General features: G+C 44.2%; 3 protein-coding genes across 4 annotated transcripts in view; 2 read left to right on the top strand and 1 right to left on the bottom strand.

The window, feature by feature from the left end:
• The window catches only part of LOC106816603 (39S ribosomal protein L1, mitochondrial-like), a 10970-nt gene extending 4389 nt beyond the window's left edge, over positions 1 to 6581 (top strand). Inside the window, exons 2-8 of the mRNA XM_014821222.1 lie at positions 1995 to 2181; positions 2777 to 2996; positions 3919 to 4080; positions 4710 to 4830; positions 5080 to 5198; positions 5532 to 5613; positions 5984 to 6581. Of these exons, the coding sequence (XP_014676708.1) occupies positions 1995 to 2181; positions 2777 to 2996; positions 3919 to 4080; positions 4710 to 4830; positions 5080 to 5198; positions 5532 to 5613; positions 5984 to 6159 (1067 nt within the window). The 3' untranslated portion in view covers positions 6160 to 6581. The remainder of the gene's footprint in view (positions 1 to 1994; positions 2182 to 2776; positions 2997 to 3918; positions 4081 to 4709; positions 4831 to 5079; positions 5199 to 5531; positions 5614 to 5983) is intronic.
• A 61-nt stretch (positions 6582 to 6642) lies between these two features.
• LOC106816604 (cyclin-dependent kinase 1-like) lies at positions 6643 to 12899 on the bottom strand. 2 transcript variants are annotated; one of them, XM_014821223.1, is made up of 7 exons: positions 12789 to 12899; positions 12178 to 12372; positions 11360 to 11483; positions 10432 to 10602; positions 9628 to 9791; positions 8249 to 8390; positions 6643 to 7901 (listed from the first exon to the last, which is right to left on the bottom strand). In XM_014821223.1, exons 2-7 carry the CDS (start codon positions 12369 to 12371, stop codon positions 7800 to 7802), a joined length of 897 nt encoding a protein of 298 aa, XP_014676709.1. In that variant the 5' UTR covers position 12372; positions 12789 to 12899; the 3' UTR covers positions 6643 to 7799. The 2 variants fall into 2 exon arrangements, with proteins under 2 accessions (XP_014676709.1, XP_014676710.1); XM_014821224.1 differs by lacking the exon at positions 12789 to 12899 and adding an exon at positions 12630 to 12765.
• A 3231-nt stretch (positions 12900 to 16130) lies between these two features.
• The window catches only part of LOC106816600 (glutamate dehydrogenase 1, mitochondrial-like), a 19648-nt gene continuing 16001 nt past the window's right edge, over positions 16131 to 19777 (top strand). Inside the window, exons 1-2 of the mRNA XM_014821219.1 lie at positions 16131 to 16164; positions 19471 to 19673. Coding sequence (XP_014676705.1) covers positions 19529 to 19673 — 145 coding nt within the window. The 5' untranslated portion in view covers positions 16131 to 16164; positions 19471 to 19528. The remainder of the gene's footprint in view (positions 16165 to 19470; positions 19674 to 19777) is intronic.

The raw sequence follows: 19777 nt of genomic DNA, 5'->3' as shown, positions 1-19777 counted from the left end.
CCGATAGATGGCGCTGGCATCACTACCGTGAGTTGAAGAGAAAAAAATTCGGCGACGGTACCGTCGCAGGAGCAACAGCCATAATTCATTCATGGTCACGATTAACCCGACCAGGCTGTGTGACTAACGTCAATACACCGCCTGACATCCATCCATTGGAAAATCTTGTAGCTGTACAAAAACTACCGAACAATTACGTATATCTCAAATAAAATGATCATTTAAGCATTTCTGCCTTGTTTTGTATCAAATATAACCTTCACCTTATAGTATTCCAGCGTTGTTATTAAAACTAATACCTCAGTTTGCTGTGCACAGTGTAAATTTCAAGAGCCAAACATAAATTTCAACTAACCGCCAACCGCCATGTTTGCAATGCGCATGATTTTCGAACGGCACGCGGAAAACCCGAAACGACATAACATACCATAGCGTTGCTACTTGCGTTGGCACGAGCATAAAAAAGCATCATATACTCGTATATATATAAATATTAAAACATTGAAAACCAGGAATCGTCAATCTACAACAACTTAATAATTATCATTGCGAAGATATGTACTTGCGTTGTATTTGGCCTACGCACTGTGAAAATCAGGTCCATTGCCGATTTTAGTTGCACTGAACATGGCCGACATGGCGGCTGTCTGGTTGTTTTGATCCAATTCATTTCAGAAAAACGGCATAACTCAATAAATAAGTAGCGCCCAGTAGCGCCCAGTTACCGCGAGCAAGCCAGAGGTTTATAGATTCGTTTGAGCTATTACATGTGACGCTAGCTGTGTCGATGGTTGGATACCGAGCCAACTACAAGGAATTGTGGGCAAGAATCTGAAACGGTATTCTAACCCTAGCAATACCGTTTCCTGGAGCTAGGTCACGATCACAGGCACTTGGATTAACGTCTCAATAAACAAAATTAATGGTAAATAAACACGAAATGTACCAAAGTCTTAATGTTTCTCTACTCTATTTCGCCTATAACCACATGTAAATGCCGGTCAAGTGCTCATCTGCAACACACAAGTACACCGCACGCCCGCCTTGTGCTGCGTGCACAAACAACATGAATAAGACTCAAGAGAGCAGGTAGGAAAGCGGGATCGAAAAATGTGTTCGATGCTCGCTTCATTTCACACGATCACAGAACGAAAACATCCAATATCGCTTCCATCTTGGTATCTATGACATGTGTACATAAATGTTCACTTGTTCGAATTATAACTCTGGCCTTTGTTCTTACCTACTCCCGCCAGAGATATCTTGTGAAATCCTGCAGGAAATGTTCTCTCCGTGAAAATGTAAAGAGGACGTATCATCCGAAAATCCCTAACGGCGCTACTTTCGATCGATCGCTGTAGTCGTGTGTGCGTGATATGTCATGCCCGCGCACATTGTGCTTGGGTTGGCGGGCCTCGAAATGGAGCTCGGAGGCCGGCAGCAGCTCATCCCGGCATGCAATGCGCCCCATTACTCGTGTATAAACAGTCATTTCGTCCCCTTTACATTTTCACGGAGAGAACATTTCCTGCAGGATTTCACGAGATATCTCTGGCTGGAGTAGGTAAGAACAAAGGCCAGAGTTATAATTCAAACAAGTGAACATTTATGTACACATAGATACCAAGATGGAAGCGGTTGGATGTGTTTTCGTTCTGTGATCGTGTGAAATGAAGCGAGCGTCGAACGAATTTTTCGATCCCGCTTTTCTACCTGCTCTCTTATTCATGTTGTTTGTGCACGCAGCACAGGGCGGGCGGGTGTGCGGTGTACTTGTGTGTTGCAGATGAGCATTTGATCAGCATTTACAAGTGATTATAGGCGAAATAGAGTAGAGAAACATTAAGACTTGGGTAAATTTCGTGTTTAATCACCATTAATTTTTTTTATTGAGACGTTCCAAGTGCCTGTGGTCACGATGGTAGTGTGCGCGACACTTCGACATAATGCATGATAATACCATTTTAACACACGCAGTCGATACTATTTTCCAGGTTTAATTGTTCTCGCCCAGCTCTCCCGCCTGCGTCTACAGACAAGTCCGTGTGTAGGGACATCGTTTGTCCAACTACGAAACTATGCGGCTAGAAAGGGAAAGCGAGCGGCCGTACAGAAAGCGAAACGCGCCATGGCGAAAACTGAGGAAAAGAAAGAATGGAAACCAAAGCGCTTATTAATGAAGTAGGTGTAGTCAATGGCCGCAGGATCAGGTTCACACACCTCACCCACACACTCAAACTGCACGTATATAAAACGATTTTATGTGCATGTGCAGTGAAAGTGGGGACTTTGTCCTGCTACTAGTCACTGCATGTACATTTACTCTAATGTTCCATGGTGAAATAAAGCTCTGTCCTATTATACAAGTAGGCTGCAATCTAGCCTCAACAGCGTGAGGATATCACTGACAGAAGTCTCTTAGCGACGGCTAACTCTCAGATCGGACGTGTTGATCAAAGCAGAAACCAGCTCCCAGGCTACGTGTCCGGTCATATATTTCTTACGTGAACCCAACTATATTTTTTTCAGTAAAAAACAATAAACAATAAGTTTTTACCATAATATTACTTACCTTTAGGTATTTTATCAGAAAAATTAGTTTTTGTTACTTTTGAAGATATAGTAAATCCAGTAAAATCAACAATTTGAAAAGGGGCATGGCCTAATCGTGACGTGAATTTGGTATAATCTGTCCTGAGCTTTTTAATGGATGACCTGATGCGTAGCGACTGCGCAAATAATAATAAACACTCATCGCTGCTGTGTTGCCTCTCAGGGACGAGGCGTTCATGGGTGAGCGTCCGCAGGCTACGGCAGAGTGGCTCGCGCGACGCCCCACTGACGACGTGTACCTGCGCGCGTTCTACCCGCCCCCGCGTCTGTCCGTCCCCGACGCCGTCGCTCGCCTCGCCGACGTTAACGCTCCGGAGATGTACGACAACATGGACGGATACCTCTACCTGAAGCTGCACCTAGACATGCGCATGGAGAAGAAGGTACTGTATATATATATGCTGTATATTTCGCGGTGGTTTAATTTTCGCGATTTTTCGCGAATGCGTCCCCGACGGCGAAAATAACAACACGCGAAAATAACAACACGCTGTTCTTCACCGATTCGGGAATTCACCGACCTTGAAATTAACCACTCGCGAAATTGTACGTCAAGTCTGAATTTGCGAAAATATCTCTACGCGAAAAATATGGCGTATACAGTATCTCGGGGCACGAATCCTGCTCGCTCTCGCACGCTAGGGAGGGTTAGTGAAAGTCTCAAGTACTTGTGAGTGACTTCATTGTCACTGCTGCACACGGATTGCATTGGCAGGATTTGCATGATTAAGGTCCTCTTTCAGGGTATTTGCCAATATTTGACCACGCGGGTGCATAATTTGAGAAGTCGGGGTAAACTGTAGTGGTTGCAACGGTGCCAGCTCATGTGTGAAACTTGGAAGTAATATATATATTGTAAAATATATTGGTTAAATAAATATATCTTTACGACTTTTCCTCTGAGGCGAATGTATAAGGGTGGACACACTAGGTGATTTTTCATGCGGTCGAGCCGCCCGGCTGAAATCGCCTAGTGTGTCCAGTGAGACGCGGTCGATATTTGAGTCGGCCGGCTGAGTCGCCCGAATCAAACATGTTTTGATAATTATTTGAGTCGCGCGACTATATACAATGCGCGCCCCAACAACACAATACTATACAATGCTCTACTACGTGCGCCCGAATGTACAATTCATCAGCCAATCAAACAGTGCCATTTTCAATCGTGTGATTATCATCATCATTCAGCCGGGCGGCTCAATCGCATGAAAAATTGGCTAGTGTGTCGACAGATAGTCGCCCGACTCAGCCAAACTCGGCTAACTAGTGTGTCCACAGCGTAACCTGTTGCGTTTTCGCATGTAGAACAAGTTCTTGGACGCGTTTAAGCGAACGGTGATGATGCCAAACTACTTTGAGGTGAAGGAAGAGAAGACTGTCCTTGTGTTGTGCAAGTCGCTCGCTGACCAGACGAAAGCACGTGACCTTGGGGCGACCCTCGTCGGTGGAACCGAGATCATAAAACAAGTGAGCGCCACGCTTGATGACGACAATCTTTAGAATTGAGTCTAAACATGAAATTGAATATTCATTTAATATATACTTCTATTCATATTATTTGTTATATATTGGATTGAATTTTGACATCTTGACATGTTTATTATTAGAATAGAGACTAGTCTTTAAAATTTGGGATTGTTTGCAGTGACCTAACTGTTGATTTTCCTGAAAACGGACTTATAGAGCTATGAAGGTTACATTGCTGTAAGATGCTAGTTGCAATCTGATGGCTGTTAGTTCAATGTGGGTGTCAGCGTTTCTTCTGAGGGAAAATTAGACAAAGGAGGTAATGGCCAGTTTGGAAGAAAAAAAACACGCATGATGGGTTCAAAGGCGTGCCGTAGGCACGCATGCAAAAGCTGCAGGCGGACGCGCGGGGGAGAAGGGGAACGCCTTCTCTCACTTGGTGGGGGTTCTAGGGAGTCTCCCCCAGCAAAATTTAAAAAATTTGAATGTCTTAGACTGCATTTGAGGCACCCTGAAACCATTTTCACAACGGCGATGTTAAATTTGACAACAGCGGTGCGCCACTGTGCCTCTTATGTATCGGAAACCGTGGTTGTGTTCATGACATAGACTGTGTTGTGTCGTTGTAGCTGGAGAAGGGAAAATTGGACAAGGGTGATTACAACACGATCATTGCCTCCAACGACATTATCCCCGACCTAATCGTAATTAGAGGTTACTTGCGGAAGCAATTCCCGAACACTAGAAATGGTAAGATACTCGCAAGTAAAGGTTGTTTAATTAGCTGCACAGAATTCCCTGCATTCAATACGTTGCTATGTACTGGTGTTTTTTTGGTAAGGTGTGGTATATATATTGGTGTGAGTGGATAGTGGCGCCATCTGCTGTATAAAAAAGTGGAGATCGTTATTATAATTGTAACAGCAGTAAACTGTTTCCAGTAACAAAATTGATGTATCCACTAAAAAAAACACTGCATCAACATGTGCCTCTGTATAGATTCACTAGGATCTGACGTCGGGGTAATGGTCCACAACTATCTAAACGGTGTCACCATGCAGGCAGAGAAACCAGCTGGAGTCCATAGTTATGCTAACATAGTTGTGCCTGTAGGAAGGGTAAGTCTTAGCACCGCTACAAACAGTCAGTTGTCACTGCATTACGTCTGTCCGGGAAGGAATTTATTTGTTGTGGTAACTGTTATTATTATTATTGTTATTATTGTTATTATTGTTATTGTTATTATTGTTATTATTATTACTGTTATTATTGCACCCCATATGACCTAGTATGGGAGGCAAATTAACTGGACCAAATGTTGAATCTTCTTTCTGTACCTCCACTAGGCATAGCAAACCAATGGAGTATTTAGCTTTTAGTAGGAATAGAAGAAGCAAATCAAATTAGTGCAATGGAATTGCGGTCAGTGTCTGTTGGTCTCTATGTTTCAGCTGAATATGAATCCAGAAGAACTGGAGGCAAATGTAAAGAACATGATCAACCAAGCAATGTCACACAAGCCGAATAGAGCGTGTAAGCAGACGACCAACGTGTGTGCTTTCGCGTGCAGCGATAACAACCAAAATTTAACTCAACTCGTACTTTTTTCTGATCGCTAAATTTAGCTGAATAGTATCAGGTACCGCTTCTTAGAAATGCACTTGATTCTTGATATTTAACGTATTCAGAATTGGCTAAGAAATAAAATTCCAAATATATTTTTGGAAATGGTCGGCATTATTATTATATTATTGTTATTTATATTATATTGTTATTTATATTATATTAGGGATTATTATATCGACAGCTGATGTATAAAATGTCACTTCAGTCGTTCCACCATGTCCTTGGGAAGAACAATGAATCAATGTAATATAATCGCGATTTGTGTTTGGCTGTCTAGTTTCAGACAAGTTCATCACAAGGAGCCTATTAACAGTTCCTCCTGGCAAGGAAAACTTCGACCTTAACACCGAGTCTTACATCGAAGCTCCGAAAAAATCGAACAAGAAAGACAAACAGGCTGACGCCGGCGAGGAGGAGGGAGCGGAGGAAAGCAAGATGGCCGCCACAAACTGATGTGAATGTTCACCACAGGGGGAGCTGGCGAGTTGGCCAGGTTGTGCCAAGATAACGAAAGCAATTTGCTTGTCGAAGATCTAACTGCAACACGCCAAGGTAATCTCTAAAGAGTATGTGTAGAATACAAAGCAGAAGGTTATAGTAGACAGTGGCACCAGGTTATCGGAGACATAGTTAAAATAGCTGACGTCATGAATAGCTTGTGGGCCTACGTGCTAGTGTTTGGCAAATTGTCATGCCAAAGTTCATTCACGAACGTTTGTACTGTGTCTTTCAGCCAGGCTTTTTAAAAATACAACCTCATTACAGTTTATCAATTATGATTTGATGGAATAATATGAAACCCACTGTAATGTATAAATAATAGTGAACCCTAATGGGGTTTATAAAACGAAAAAAATTTGTTTGTTGAACATTCAGATGTGTGTGAAATTTCATTATTATAGCAAGTTCAATGCAAAACAAGTAAACAATTTCATATACATAAGTAAGAATATACATGTATTGAATGGTTCTAGTCGGTACATAGCTGCATCACAGAGAAACTGCTGCTAATAATATCAGGGGGTAGTTAATAGTAACATATAAAAGGATATATCGATATCCTATTATCTACTACTGCTAATATATTTGCCATTCATTGATATGTATCTCTAGACTATCAGACTAAAATTAGTTACACAGTATTTTTACAATTTATATTTGATAACGAAACTTATCTTCTCAAGTCTTCCGAACAAAATTTTTCTCCTAATCGTATGTAAGAATGTTACCATAGTTACCAAGTTATATCAGTAGCACTTCCAATATATATATATTACAAACTAAAAATACTACAACATGGTGTAGTAGTGAGACCAAAATTAAATAATTGGTAATTAAAATTGACATCTGATGACATACAAGAAAAACATGCCTTGGCTATACACAAGCAGCTGGACATGAGATGAACATATTGTTTCTTACACATATCAGATGTAACAGAAAGGATGCAAGTCGTGGTCTAATGTTTACAAAACTAAAGACAACGGGAATATTTTCTTCATACGGGTATACAGAGAAAAGATAAACAGGAATATTTTTTTATATGGCTACTCGGAAAAAAAAGACGAGAAGGAATGTCATATTTAGAGCAGAAAGTAGGATAATATAATAGGATTGAATGCAACAACACGATACTCTACACTTCAGTCCCGCCGACGCAGACTCAATAACGTGACAACTTGGAATGAATTGGGTGTACACTGGATAGACAACAACCACTTAGATAATAGCAACCGCGTGTTAGATTTTGTGTATGTACATGCGCGCATCTAACGGGAAAGCATTGCTGATGACAGCGAGACCACCACATAGACAGGACACGTTCACGCTCGTAAAAAAATACGCGACAAACAAATCGCGGTAATCACGCCAACGAGTCGGACACTAAAGTCGCACGCAATGCGAGTAGCGCACGAGTAATTTCAAAACGTCATTTCATTTTTCAAGATTTATGACGCGACGATGGCCCCGCGGTGGACATCCCTCCCCCCCTTCCCCACCCACACCCTGCTCCGTCGCCACGGCGACGGCAGCGCAATCACAGATGATCATCAATGCCGCTCCGCTGGCACCACCGCTGCACGGCGGCGCCATCAACAGGCTGGTAGAGAAGATTTGTCAAGGTCGTCAAAGTACGGATGTTTGAGGATGGCCTTTGCGTTGATGCGTCCTCGCGGTTCGTAGACCAGCATTTGCTGCAAATGACAAGATGATGACGAGTGAGTGACAAGACAGATTGCATTCTGAAAGCTAGCGTGCGGTTATGGCACCGAGGCCATAGATATGCTCGCATAGATTGCCATATACGCTGTATATCTCGTGGTGGTTTAATTTTCGCGAATTTCTCGAACGCGTCCCCGACCGCGAAAATAACAACACGCCGTTCTTCAGTCAACGATTCGGGAATTCCCCGACCGCGAAATTAACCACTCGCGAAATTGTCCGTCAAGTCTGAATTCGCGAAAATATCTGTACGCAAAAAATATGGCGTATACAGTATTTGACTCCGGACTCGCGTTAATTTCGCCGGACGCGCGGTTACCTGGAGAACGTCGAGTCCGTCTGCACTGAGGTTCTTCATGCTGGAGGCGAGGGTGTTCTGTGACCAGCAGGGGAAGGCCGGCTTGTAGTCGGGAAGCTGGGTCACCCCCGGCCACGTCTCCTCGGTCGGAGTACCCAGCGTCCTGCAAGAAACGCGCGAATGTTTCATCAGTTTAAATCGACTACGTCGCGAATTTTCTATGGTAAAATGTGTAAAATTTTTGTTGCCATTTTTTTTACATTAAAAGTAAGAACTAACGGGACTAAACGTATCGTCAAATTCTTACCTGGTAAGATTGTTTCTCAACTAGTTAAAAATCCAAAAAACCTGGCCGATTTGATATTAGTGTTCCTGACATTAATTGCTTGCTAGGGGCTATGTATGCATCACGAATGTTTGTGTTAATGCAAAAACTAAAAACGCACGAGCGTTTACATTAATCATGTACTTTCCGTAGCGCACCGCGCCTATTTTATCCCCCTTTTTCTATGATGACCTAAATAACACATCTGGACTTTCCAATATCACTTATTGTTTCGTCAGATTGACCGTCACGAGTGTATGTTTACATCGAATAATATAGTAAAATAAGAAGTATAATGCAGCAATTTAACCATAAAAAGTGAACAGAATTACTTATATTTTGTGAAAAAGTGGAAATATTTTTTATATTTTTTACTATTTACAGTGAGTCAGTGACGTAATCACTTTAACGCTGAACACTCGCTATATGCCATATCGGAAAGTCCCCGCCGCCATATTGAGATCAGATAAGAGGGGTGATAAGTTGCCTATATATAACATATTTCGATAGTACTAGTCTAGGTTTTTGATCTATAATTCTCTTCACTAACATCGTACTTCAATTCACAGGTGCGTTTCTGATTACAGAAACATTTACAAATTATGATTGTGGTCATTTGGGATATTTTGCAATGTTTGTGTTAATGCAAAAACTAAAAACGCGCGAGCGTTTACATTAATCATGTACTTTCCGTAGTGTGTCGCGCCTATTTTATCCCACTTTTTCTATGACCTAAATAACACAGCAGGACTTTCCAATATCACTTATTGTTTCGTCAGATTGACCGTGAATGCTCGATACTCGCCCGTCTACGTGCAAAAATTTTCGATCCGCCCGCGTGAACTAGAAACCTTAAATAAGTTCATTCGGTTGGTTGATAATAGAGCTAACGTCAGTCAGCTTCGAAAAAGCATCCTGTTATGACGCGAAACAATTTAGCAGTACGTTTGAACTTCACGGTCGAGTAGAAATCAGAACCAGGTTAGAACCAGAAGAAGCCCCTCGACCGCTGAGTTTACGTGTCTCTCGCTATCGTAGGGATCGAAGAACGCGCAAACAACGAAGGACCACTGACCTGAAAATGCGGAATAACTGGTCGATCTCGGAGTCGCCGTGGAATAGAGGGCGCTTGTTGACCATCTCCGCGAATATCGTGCCGATCGACCAGATGTCGACGGGAGTAGAGTATCGGCTAGATCCTAGCAGCACCTCAGGAGCTCTGTACCACAGCGTCACAACCTGCCACCATGAAGAACACGATTACTATAATACATCAGGGAAAAAATTTACATTTATTTTTCGGGGGCTACTTTTCAAGCTCGTGTGCATGAAAATAGCACTCTAAAATTTGGTTTGCATTGAACTCTATGCAAATTTACGGGGGCTCTTTTTGCATTTCGGGGGCTAAATCGCCCCGAGCCCCCGTGTATATTTTTCACTGTAATACATGACGAAACACGAGTGTCGATCTATAGGCTGTGAGTGTGATTAACTAGGGGTAGAATATAGACTCTCTAACAGGCAGATCCAAACTTGACCAGAACAATAATCATAATTCATAACCCTAATCTAATCCTAATCTATAACCACGTTTAGAGTCTTTCTCCACTCAATCGATAAAAGTCAAGTGATATACTACTTAGTGCATATAAAATATCATAAGAGAACAAGATGTGGTAGGTGCCTTACAGGTCGTACTGACTGTATGTACACGATACACCATGCGGCATCTATTCGCTGACAAAGGCAACAGATCTATGGATAAGTTGCGCACATGCCGATACGCTGACGTAAATCGTCGGCGATCGTCACGGTGACGTCACAGTGACGTAAATCGTCGGCGATCGTCACGGTGACGTCACGCCGCGCGGCGACTCACCTCGTGGGTGTACACGCGGACGGGAATGCCGAACGTGCGTCCGAGACCGAAGTCGGCGAGCTTGATGACGCCTTTGTTGTCGATGAGGAGGTTCTGTGGCTTCATGTCGCGATGGAGAACGCGTCGCTGGTGGCAGAACAGCAGCGCCTGCGTGATCTGATACAGGTAGCTCTGCGAGAGAGAAGCAGGGGTAGAAATTAACTTTTGAACAAGGTCTAACGGAGTTCCTGGCCTCAGAAAGGGGGAGTCCTCAGAAAAATGAGGGAGTCCACGGTCTGAAGTTCAAAAATAAAGATATTAACAATAACGCATGTGCTTATTTTGAAGATTCATGCGGTTGCACGTCTGCCAAATTTTCTTTGGACATTTGCTGAAAAAATACAGTAATTCCGTGAGGCCGTGCTCTGAAACGAACTAGTTAGTATGGCAGAATTTTCAGGGAGTCACGCAGACTCCTGCTTATGTCAAATCAGGGAGTCCGACAGTAAATCAGGGAGTATTTGACTCCGGACTCGCATTAATTTTGCACCCTGGAGAAGGCAAACACGCGTAGAGTAAGTCTAGACGTCGATTGATAACCGTGATCTATGCAGAATGGCTCAGCGGACTATATTTCAGATTATTTTTTAACTCTCAAGTCAATAGGGATAAGTCGATGGAGGTGCATTGCTGCTAGACTCCCTTTTTATTGATTGCATTTATCAGATTTTTTCTCCATGAAAAAGACTGTCTTCAGTACATGTACTTGTATTTGAATTACGTGCAATAAATATTTAATAATAATAATAATAGGTTATCACTGTTGGTCACAATTCAGTCAGAACTAAAAACAGAAGGTCCCCCAGACTCAGACATGATCGGCAAGCGTCTGTGTGAACCAACTTGTCTTTATACATACAGCCCCTCGGCACCCAATACAAGTTTTTACCTTCACAAGGCTTGGTTCCATGAGCTGTCCACTGGGAATGGAATCCATGTATCTCTTCAGATCCATGGAGAGAAACTCAAACACCAGATACAGTTTATTCTCTTGCATCAAGACGTCCTGAAGCCTGCAAGTGTTTGCACAAGAAAATGTTGAGCGACTAGACCGAGTGAATATATTTCACATGACAATTGCATAATTCACCTTATAAAAGGATACCTATATTAAAGGCCGTGGCTACGCGACTGGTTCCGGACGAGGAGCCGCTAGGCTACGCGTCCAGACATCCATCTCACACAGTGAGCTTGCGCAATGGGACGCTCTGCTGATTGCTGTGTGTGTGTGTGTGTGTGTGTGTGTGTGTGTGTGTGTGTGTGTGTGTGTGTGTGTGTGTGTGTGGTGTGGAACGAGAGAAGAGAGAGAGAGAGAGAGAGGGAAATGGGACTGGTGTATGCCCCTCGCCCCTCGCCTGTGTATCCGCCCCCGTTCCCCCGAGAGGAGAGAGAGAGAGAGATGAGAGAGAAGGGAATGGAATGTGTATGTGTGTGTGTTGCGGTGGAGAGAGCAGAGATGAGAGTAGCTGCGGCGTGTGTTGTGTGAGAGAAGCGAGAGAGGACGGATGTAAGGATAGAGCGGTACAGCAGAGCATCCGTTGCGGAATCATGTGTGTACGCAGAGTCCGACGCGATCCACTGTGTATGTGTCCGGACGCGTAGCCACTGCGATAGTAAAATAAAATTGTGCTAAGACTTGCAGCCACATGAAAGTATATGCTGCATTGCTTGCGAATAGAACAATTATTAACTCGCGATCATTCTTACGCGACGATGTTGGGATGCACAAGTTCCTTTAGAAGGGAGATTTCCCGGATTGCTGTCGATGGAACACCCTCCTCCTCGCTCTCTAGACGAATTTTCTTTAGTGCCACCATCAGTCCGGTCTTTTTGTTGCGGCCTTTGTATACAACACCGTATGTCCCCTCCCCAATCTTTTCTATCTTTACATAGTCTTCCATTCTGAAGATCAGAGAAGTATAATCAGTAAACTAAGTTACTAAGAAAAAAAGTTAGAACAGGATATAATTTTATAATTATAACATGATCATGAAAATACATGACGATGAGGCATTGAAGTTGAGGCCGAGCATATATCTTAACACTTTACAATGCTCAAGTCAGGTAGTTCCAAAAAGAATATAATATATATGAGAACAGACCAGTTGCCACTAAAAATACACGATTCAAAATACGGTTCAACGGTTCAAAATACTAACCTGCAGGCTGCGGTAGAAATTGTAGCTGGGGCCCCTAATTTTACTTCAGAAGTTTACAGTTACACTTGACCCAACACACGTGACACAATAACGAGATAGACAGTATAATTCAAGAGTCAGATCAAATTCATCTTTACGTCATGATTAAAATAAACTTACTTGTACTATCATAAGCTCCCGTTAGAGCCTGTTAGAAGAAGACTTTGAGAAATTGGTGGCACTGGTGGAGAATTTTTGGTTAGCCGTCCTTGTTTCAGTTTTACCGCCTGGACGTTCGAAGCGGCCAATAGCGAGACTCAATATACGGAACATTTAAATTTTTAACCAATCAGCAACGACGGTACAATGTCTTAACTATTCACAACAAGCAAGCATCTAAGACTTTAGTATTGCAAGGAACTAGCAGTTAATAATATTATTAAAATAAATAAATAAAAATAACGACTAGATTAAGTATTTTCACGATTAAAACCGTAAATGACTGTTTATATTTTGAAAATAAATTAAAGTGTCGCCTTTTCTTTAGTTTGGGAAAAGGGGATTTTGATTCGGTGATATGAAAATCACGTGACTCGTTCTATCCAAGGAACGTCATTGGGCAGCAACCAGGTTATTTATTAGAAAATATTTATATCGTTATTATATCCTATTTAATCAATTAATGTCGTATATGTCACGAATGTCATAATATTATTACCACAGATACCTTTACCATTGTTTACGTTATTGGCGTGGCAGACGCTCATTTAGGTGGCTCATACACAATGTCAATGATGTGATTTCTGCCCGTGTATCCGGTGTATGTCTCCCTGACCTCTGTTTGACCTGGCTCGTTTAGCTATTTCTGACTAACGGCCCAAGGATAGAGAACATGTATCCCAATAAAACCAATGTGCCTAACCCTAACCCTAACCCTAATTCTAACCCTAACCCTAACCCTAACCCTAATCCTAACCCTAACCATAACCCTAACCTATTATATTGATATAATATTATATTTATATTGATGTAAATGACATTGGTTTTATTGGGATACATGTTCTCTATCCTTGAACCGAGATGATGACTTCAAGTTCTACTTCTATACTACTGGACTGTGGACAGTCCGTAGCCCTAGGGAATAAACGTCTAGACTCTAGGGCTATAGCTAGCGCTGAGAGGGTCTATGTCCCCCAGGGTACTGCCGGAACGTACCCTGGGTACGGTCCGGTATACCGGAACATACCCTGGTACTACCTAATATGCCGGACCGTACCTCGCCTACTCCACTAACGAGTCTAGGGAGTCGCCTACTCCCTAACCCTAACCCTAACCCTAAAGCTAACCCTAATCCTAACCCTAAAGCTAACCCTAATCCTAACCCTAACCATATCAAATAGTGACCAGGGTACATTCCGGTATACCGGACCGTACCCATGGTACGTTCCGGCAGTACCCTGGGGGACATCTAGACCCTATGAGCATAGCTAGCCATGGGGTGTGACCTAGCTTGGGTAAAGCCAGGTAGTTAGCCTTTTAGCCGAATGTCACTGAGGGTGGTCACAGCCAGAGTTTTTTTTTGCGCCCTCAGTGGTTCTTTTACGTCCTTATTGGCCTTGGTATTAGTACTATTAATATTACTGGAGACGGGACCGCCATTTTACGTGGTCATCCGAGCCACGGGAGATTCACAGTCTCCAATGTTGAGAGCCAGGTTTTTACACCTTGAGAAAATTTACTGCCCCGGCCGGGAACGTATACACGTATTCATTCGTATACGTGGCCTAACCACTGGGCCACGAAAGCGCTCTCTGACTCATAGTGTGTGACTCCGTGACTCATAGACATAGGGCATAGCCAAAGCTTAATTGGCCATACCCATAGGCATACCGGCTATGTCATTATCCTTATTACCTGTGCATGAGTCATGACCTTTGTCATTGTCTACCCTAGCTCTAGAACTATAGCCCTTCGCTCTGCCACAGGCTGCCTGTGGGGACTATATCGAAGACGACCCAAGCCTAATTTAGCACCCTGGATTAATAGTTTAGCACACAGGTACTTGGAACGTCTCAATAAAAAAAAAGGGTAAATAAACACGAAATGTATTTCTACCAGCTTATGTTTCTCTACTCTATTTCGCCTATTTATTCGCCGCTAATTGACCCAGTAAATGCGTCAACATGCTCATACTGCAAACACAAGTACACCATGCCTGACGCTCTCGTGCACAACAACGATGAAATGATGATCAAGAGAAGCATGAAACTATATAATAGAAATATAATCATATTAATATAATATCAATATAACTAATGTAACGTAAAAAATTCATAACTCTCTTTATTCACTTGTTCGTTGCACAGGGCCGTGCTGTGCGTGTTACTTGTGTTGCAGATGAAGCATTGACCGCATTTAAACGGGTAATTCTCGCCAATAATAGGAAGATATTTATTTTTATTGAGACGTTCCATAGTGCCTGGTTTAGCACATTCGATTCACACACATTGTGCGGTCCCAAACTCCTTGATCCCGAACACCAGAGATGTGCAGAGTGATCAGATCGATAGAGCAGACGAGCTGGCGATTGCGTAGAAAAGTGTATGTAAACAATTTATGATTAATGTAACGGCGCAACAGAGTGGGTTTATCCCTACACTTAAGGCATGATGCGGTGTTGTCGTATCAGGTACTACAAGTATTACCCGCAGGTAGTTTAGGTTGTTTAGTAAAATTCAGTTTATATTTTTATATAGTATGCTTAGGGTTAGGTTAGGTAGGTACAATTCTCTTAGTACAAGTCAGGGGGGGGGGGAGGGGGGGGGGGGGGGGGGGGGGGGGGGGGGGGGGGGGGGGGGGGGGCGGGGGGGGGGGGGGGGGGGGAGGGGGGGGGGGGGGGGGGGGGGGGGGGGGGGGGGGGGTTAGCACTTTGTGTAACCAACTGTATTACCTCCGTACATATCCTGTTAGTAACTGATACGACCAACTGACCCCATTATGCCCGAGTAGCTATAGCCAGGGCGGGCTACTATCGCTAGAGCTACCCATAAGCCCCTGTCTGTACATTAATTCGCTGTCGAGTAGAATACCTGTCACCACAGTACATCTGAAAAACTCTAGCATTACGATTTCTCACAGTATGGCTATGGCTATTCGACTGACCGGGGTTCGTCCCCCGGCTGCTGAGAAGCACACTCGCGCCTGCGGCGCTAACCTTCCGACAGTGTGGTGAAAGGGACCAGCAGCCTACGCGTCCGCGCAGACGTCGACGACGTCAGCTCTCCTACACCAACATGTGCGACCGTTCTAAAGCACAAGGCCCGGCGGCGCCTCCCTGGAGATCCAAGGCTGGTGGACAGTTTCCCGCGTGCGCCCTACAGGCTGTCGCGGGGAGGAAAGCGGAAAGCGCTCAGGGGATCCCTGCACCGATCAAAGCCGTGTCCAAACGCCCATCCGTCCATCTCGTTCCGATGCAGGCGTGACGACGGGCTGCATTGGAGATGGTCTGATGCGTGCGGGCGGCAGCACAGCCAACATCGCACGCCCACTGCAAGGGAGTGCGTATGTACCGTGTCACGATAGAAGGCGATTGTATTACAGGTTGTACACGATAGAAGGAGGTGGGCGTATTACCAGTGTAACGATAGAAGGGAGGGCGTATTACCAGTGTAAACGATAGTAGAGCGGAAGGTGCGTATTCACATGTAATATAGAGGGAGGTGCGTATACAGGTTACGATAGAAGAGGTGTGTATTTAGAGGTGTTAACGATAGAAAGATACAAGGGAGGTGCGTATTAGAGTGTAACGATACAAAGGAGGTGCGTATTACAGGTGTAACGATAGAAGGGAGGTGTGTATTACAGGTGTAACGATAGAAGGGAGGTGCGTATTACAGGTGTAACGATAGAAGGGAGGTGTGTATTAGAGGTGTAACGATACAAGGGAGGTGCGTATTAGAGGTGTAACGATAGAAGGGAGGTGCGTATTACAGGTGTAACGANGTTCAGGTGTTAGATAGAATACGTAGCTCCCTTCTATCGTTACACCTGTAATAACGCACGCTCCCTTCTTCGTTACACCTTAATTACGCACCTCTTCTATCTTAACACCTGTAATACGCCTACCTCCCTTCGATCCTTACACCTGTAATACTCAGCCTCCCTTCCTATCGTTTACCCTGTAATACTCACCTCCCTTCTATGTTACACCGTAATACGCACTAACCTCTATCGTTCACCTGTAATACGCCACCTCCCTTTATCGTACACCTTTCTATACGCACCGCCTTCATCGTTACACCTGAAACACACCATCCCTTGCATCTTACACCTGAATACGCACCTCCCTTCTATCGTTACACCTTTAATACACCCTCCCTTCTATCGTTACACCTGTATACGCACCTCCCTTCTATCATTCACCTTAATACGACCTCCCTTCTATCGTTACCACCTGTCAATCGCACTCCTTCTATCTGTTACACCTGTAATACACACCTCCCTCTATCGTTACACCTGTAATACAACCTCCCTCTTTCCTATCGTTTACACCCTCTAATACAACACCTCCTTCATATCGTACACCTGTAATACGCACCTCCTTCTATCGTTACACCGAATACGTACCTCCCATTCTCAGCGTACACCTTCTAATACAACACCTCCCTTCTTATGCGTTACACCTGTCAATAGCACCTCCCTTCTATCGTTACACCTGCTAATACACACCTCCCTTCTATCGTTAACTTAATACGAACCTCCACTTCTATCTTACACCTGTAATACACACCTCCCTTCTATCGTTACACCTGTCAAATACGCACCTCCCTTCTATCGTTAACCTGTAATACGCACCTCCTTCTATCGTTACACCTGTAATAACGTTACCTCCCTTTCTATCCTACACCTCTATACACACCTCCCTTCTATCGTGTACACCTGTATACCACCTCCTTCTATCATACACCTGTTAATCCGCACCTCCCTTCTATCGTGACACTGTAATACGCACCTCGCTCTATCGTTACAACCTGTATACCCACCTCCCTCTATCGTTCACCTGTAAATACACACCTCCTTCTATCTTATCACCTGTAATACCACCTCCCTTGCAGGGCGTGCGATGTTGGCTGTGCTGCGCCCGCCACGCATCGACCATCTCAATGCGCCCGTCGTCACGCCTGATCGGGAACGAGATGGAGACTGTGGTTACACGCGTATCGTACGCCAGAGATCCCCTGCACGCGCTCCGCTTTCTCCTCGACAGGACGCGCGACGGGAAACCTTGTCCACCAGCTGGTCCTCCAGGAGAGCCGCCGCCTTGTCGTAGAACATGTCGACCATCTTGTAGAAGCTGACGTCGTCGCCTCCTGCCGGCGTGGCCTGCTGCGTCCCTCTCACACACGTCGGAGCCAGCGCCGCCGCGCGCAGGTGTGCTCCCAGCAGCCGGGGAACGAACCCCGTCAGTCGAATACCACTCAGCATACTGTAAATGTAATGGCTAGATTCAATGACCGTGGTGACAGTATTATACTCGACAGCCCAATAATGTAACCGCACACGTTAGCGCTAGCTCTACACTATACCCGCCTGGCAAGCTACTCCGGCTATAGGGGCGTGTCTATCAGTACTACAGATATACCCAGTACATTACATGTCATACACAAAGTGCTTACCAGACTTGTACTAGAGAATTGTACCCAACCATGAACCCTAACCCATAAGATACCTCATATAAAAATATAAAACATAATACTAAACAACCTAAAACTACCTCGGTACATATCTTAGTACCTGATACACAACGATCCCATCTGCTCTAATGAGGACCACCTCTGTGGTACATATATAATTCTTACAATACACTTTCCATAGCCATTCTGCATGTTATCTACGATCGGATCAACTCTGCCACTCTCCTTTTCGATCAAGGATTTCGACCGCCGCCAAATGGTGGAATCGCACATGTGCTAAACCCCAGCATCTTGGAACGTCTCAATAAAAATAAAAAAGTCTCCTATTATGCGATAATTACCTAAATGGCCGCGTCCAGAATCCCGATCGGCCACACACAACTTACATCCGCACGCCCCCTTGCACAAACAACATGAATAAGAGATTATCATTCAACTACATTTATCTAATATTCATATTATTATTATATTATATATTTCATTATATATTAATTTCATGCTCTCTTATTCATACATTTCATGTGGTTGTGGCACAGAGCGGTGCCATGCCGTGACTTGTGTGTTAGCAATAGCATTGACGCATTTACGGTCATTAGCCGCAAATATAAGGCGAAATAAGTAGAAAACATTAAGGACTGTAGGACATACATTTCGTTAATTATCCTTCTTTTTTATTAGAGACGTTACAAGTGCCTTGTGCTTAACTATTAATCCAGTTGTGCTAAATTAGGCTTGGGGTCGTCTTTTGTATAGCCCCACAGGTTAGCTGTGGCATACGAAGGCTCTTATTGCTAGAGCGTAGGTAAGACACTGACAAATGTCATGGCACTCAGCACAGGTAATAAATATAACACACAGTCCGTATGCTATGGGTATGACATACTTTGGCTACGCCCTATGTTCTATGAGTCACGCAGTCACACCACTATATTAGAGAGCGCGTTCGTGCCAGTTGGTTAGCCACGTATCACAACGGATACGTGTCATACTCCGGCCGCGCTAGTATAATCTTACTCAACGTGTAAAAACCTGCTCTCAACATTGGATACTTGAATTCTCCGATCTCTTGTTACGTGAACGCTGCCCCAGCGACATAAACATAAACACGTAATTTCGCGACGGCGGCAAACACGGCGTGACTCACGCGCGCGGTTCCGTTGTCGTCCACCAGGTGTCAGGTTCAGCGCGGACGTGCACGAGGGAGAGGTGCGCGCCCTGGCTGCGCTCATGACGTACAAGTGCGCCGTCGTCGACGTCCCGTTCGGCGGAGCGAAGGCCGGAGTTCGCATCGACCCGAAGAAATACAGCGAGGACGAGCTAGAGAAGATCACGCGTCGCTTCACGATCGAGCTCGCCAAGAAGGGCTTCATCGGTAGGGATTCATTTATAATGTATTCATCAGCTGGGTTTCACGGTCACGGGTACACATTGCAGGGCTTGAAACTAACGCTCGCCCGAGGCTAGTAGAAGTCAGTA

The sequence above is a fragment of the Priapulus caudatus genome, unplaced genomic scaffold (assembly GCF_000485595.1).
Source record: "Priapulus caudatus unplaced genomic scaffold, Priapulus_caudatus-5.0.1 Scaffold1429, whole genome shotgun sequence".
Taxonomy (NCBI): domain Eukaryota; kingdom Metazoa; phylum Priapulida; class Priapulimorpha; order Priapulimorphida; family Priapulidae; genus Priapulus; species Priapulus caudatus.
The sequence above is the reverse complement of the archived record's forward strand: the minus strand, read 5'-3'. Positions and strand labels throughout refer to the sequence as shown.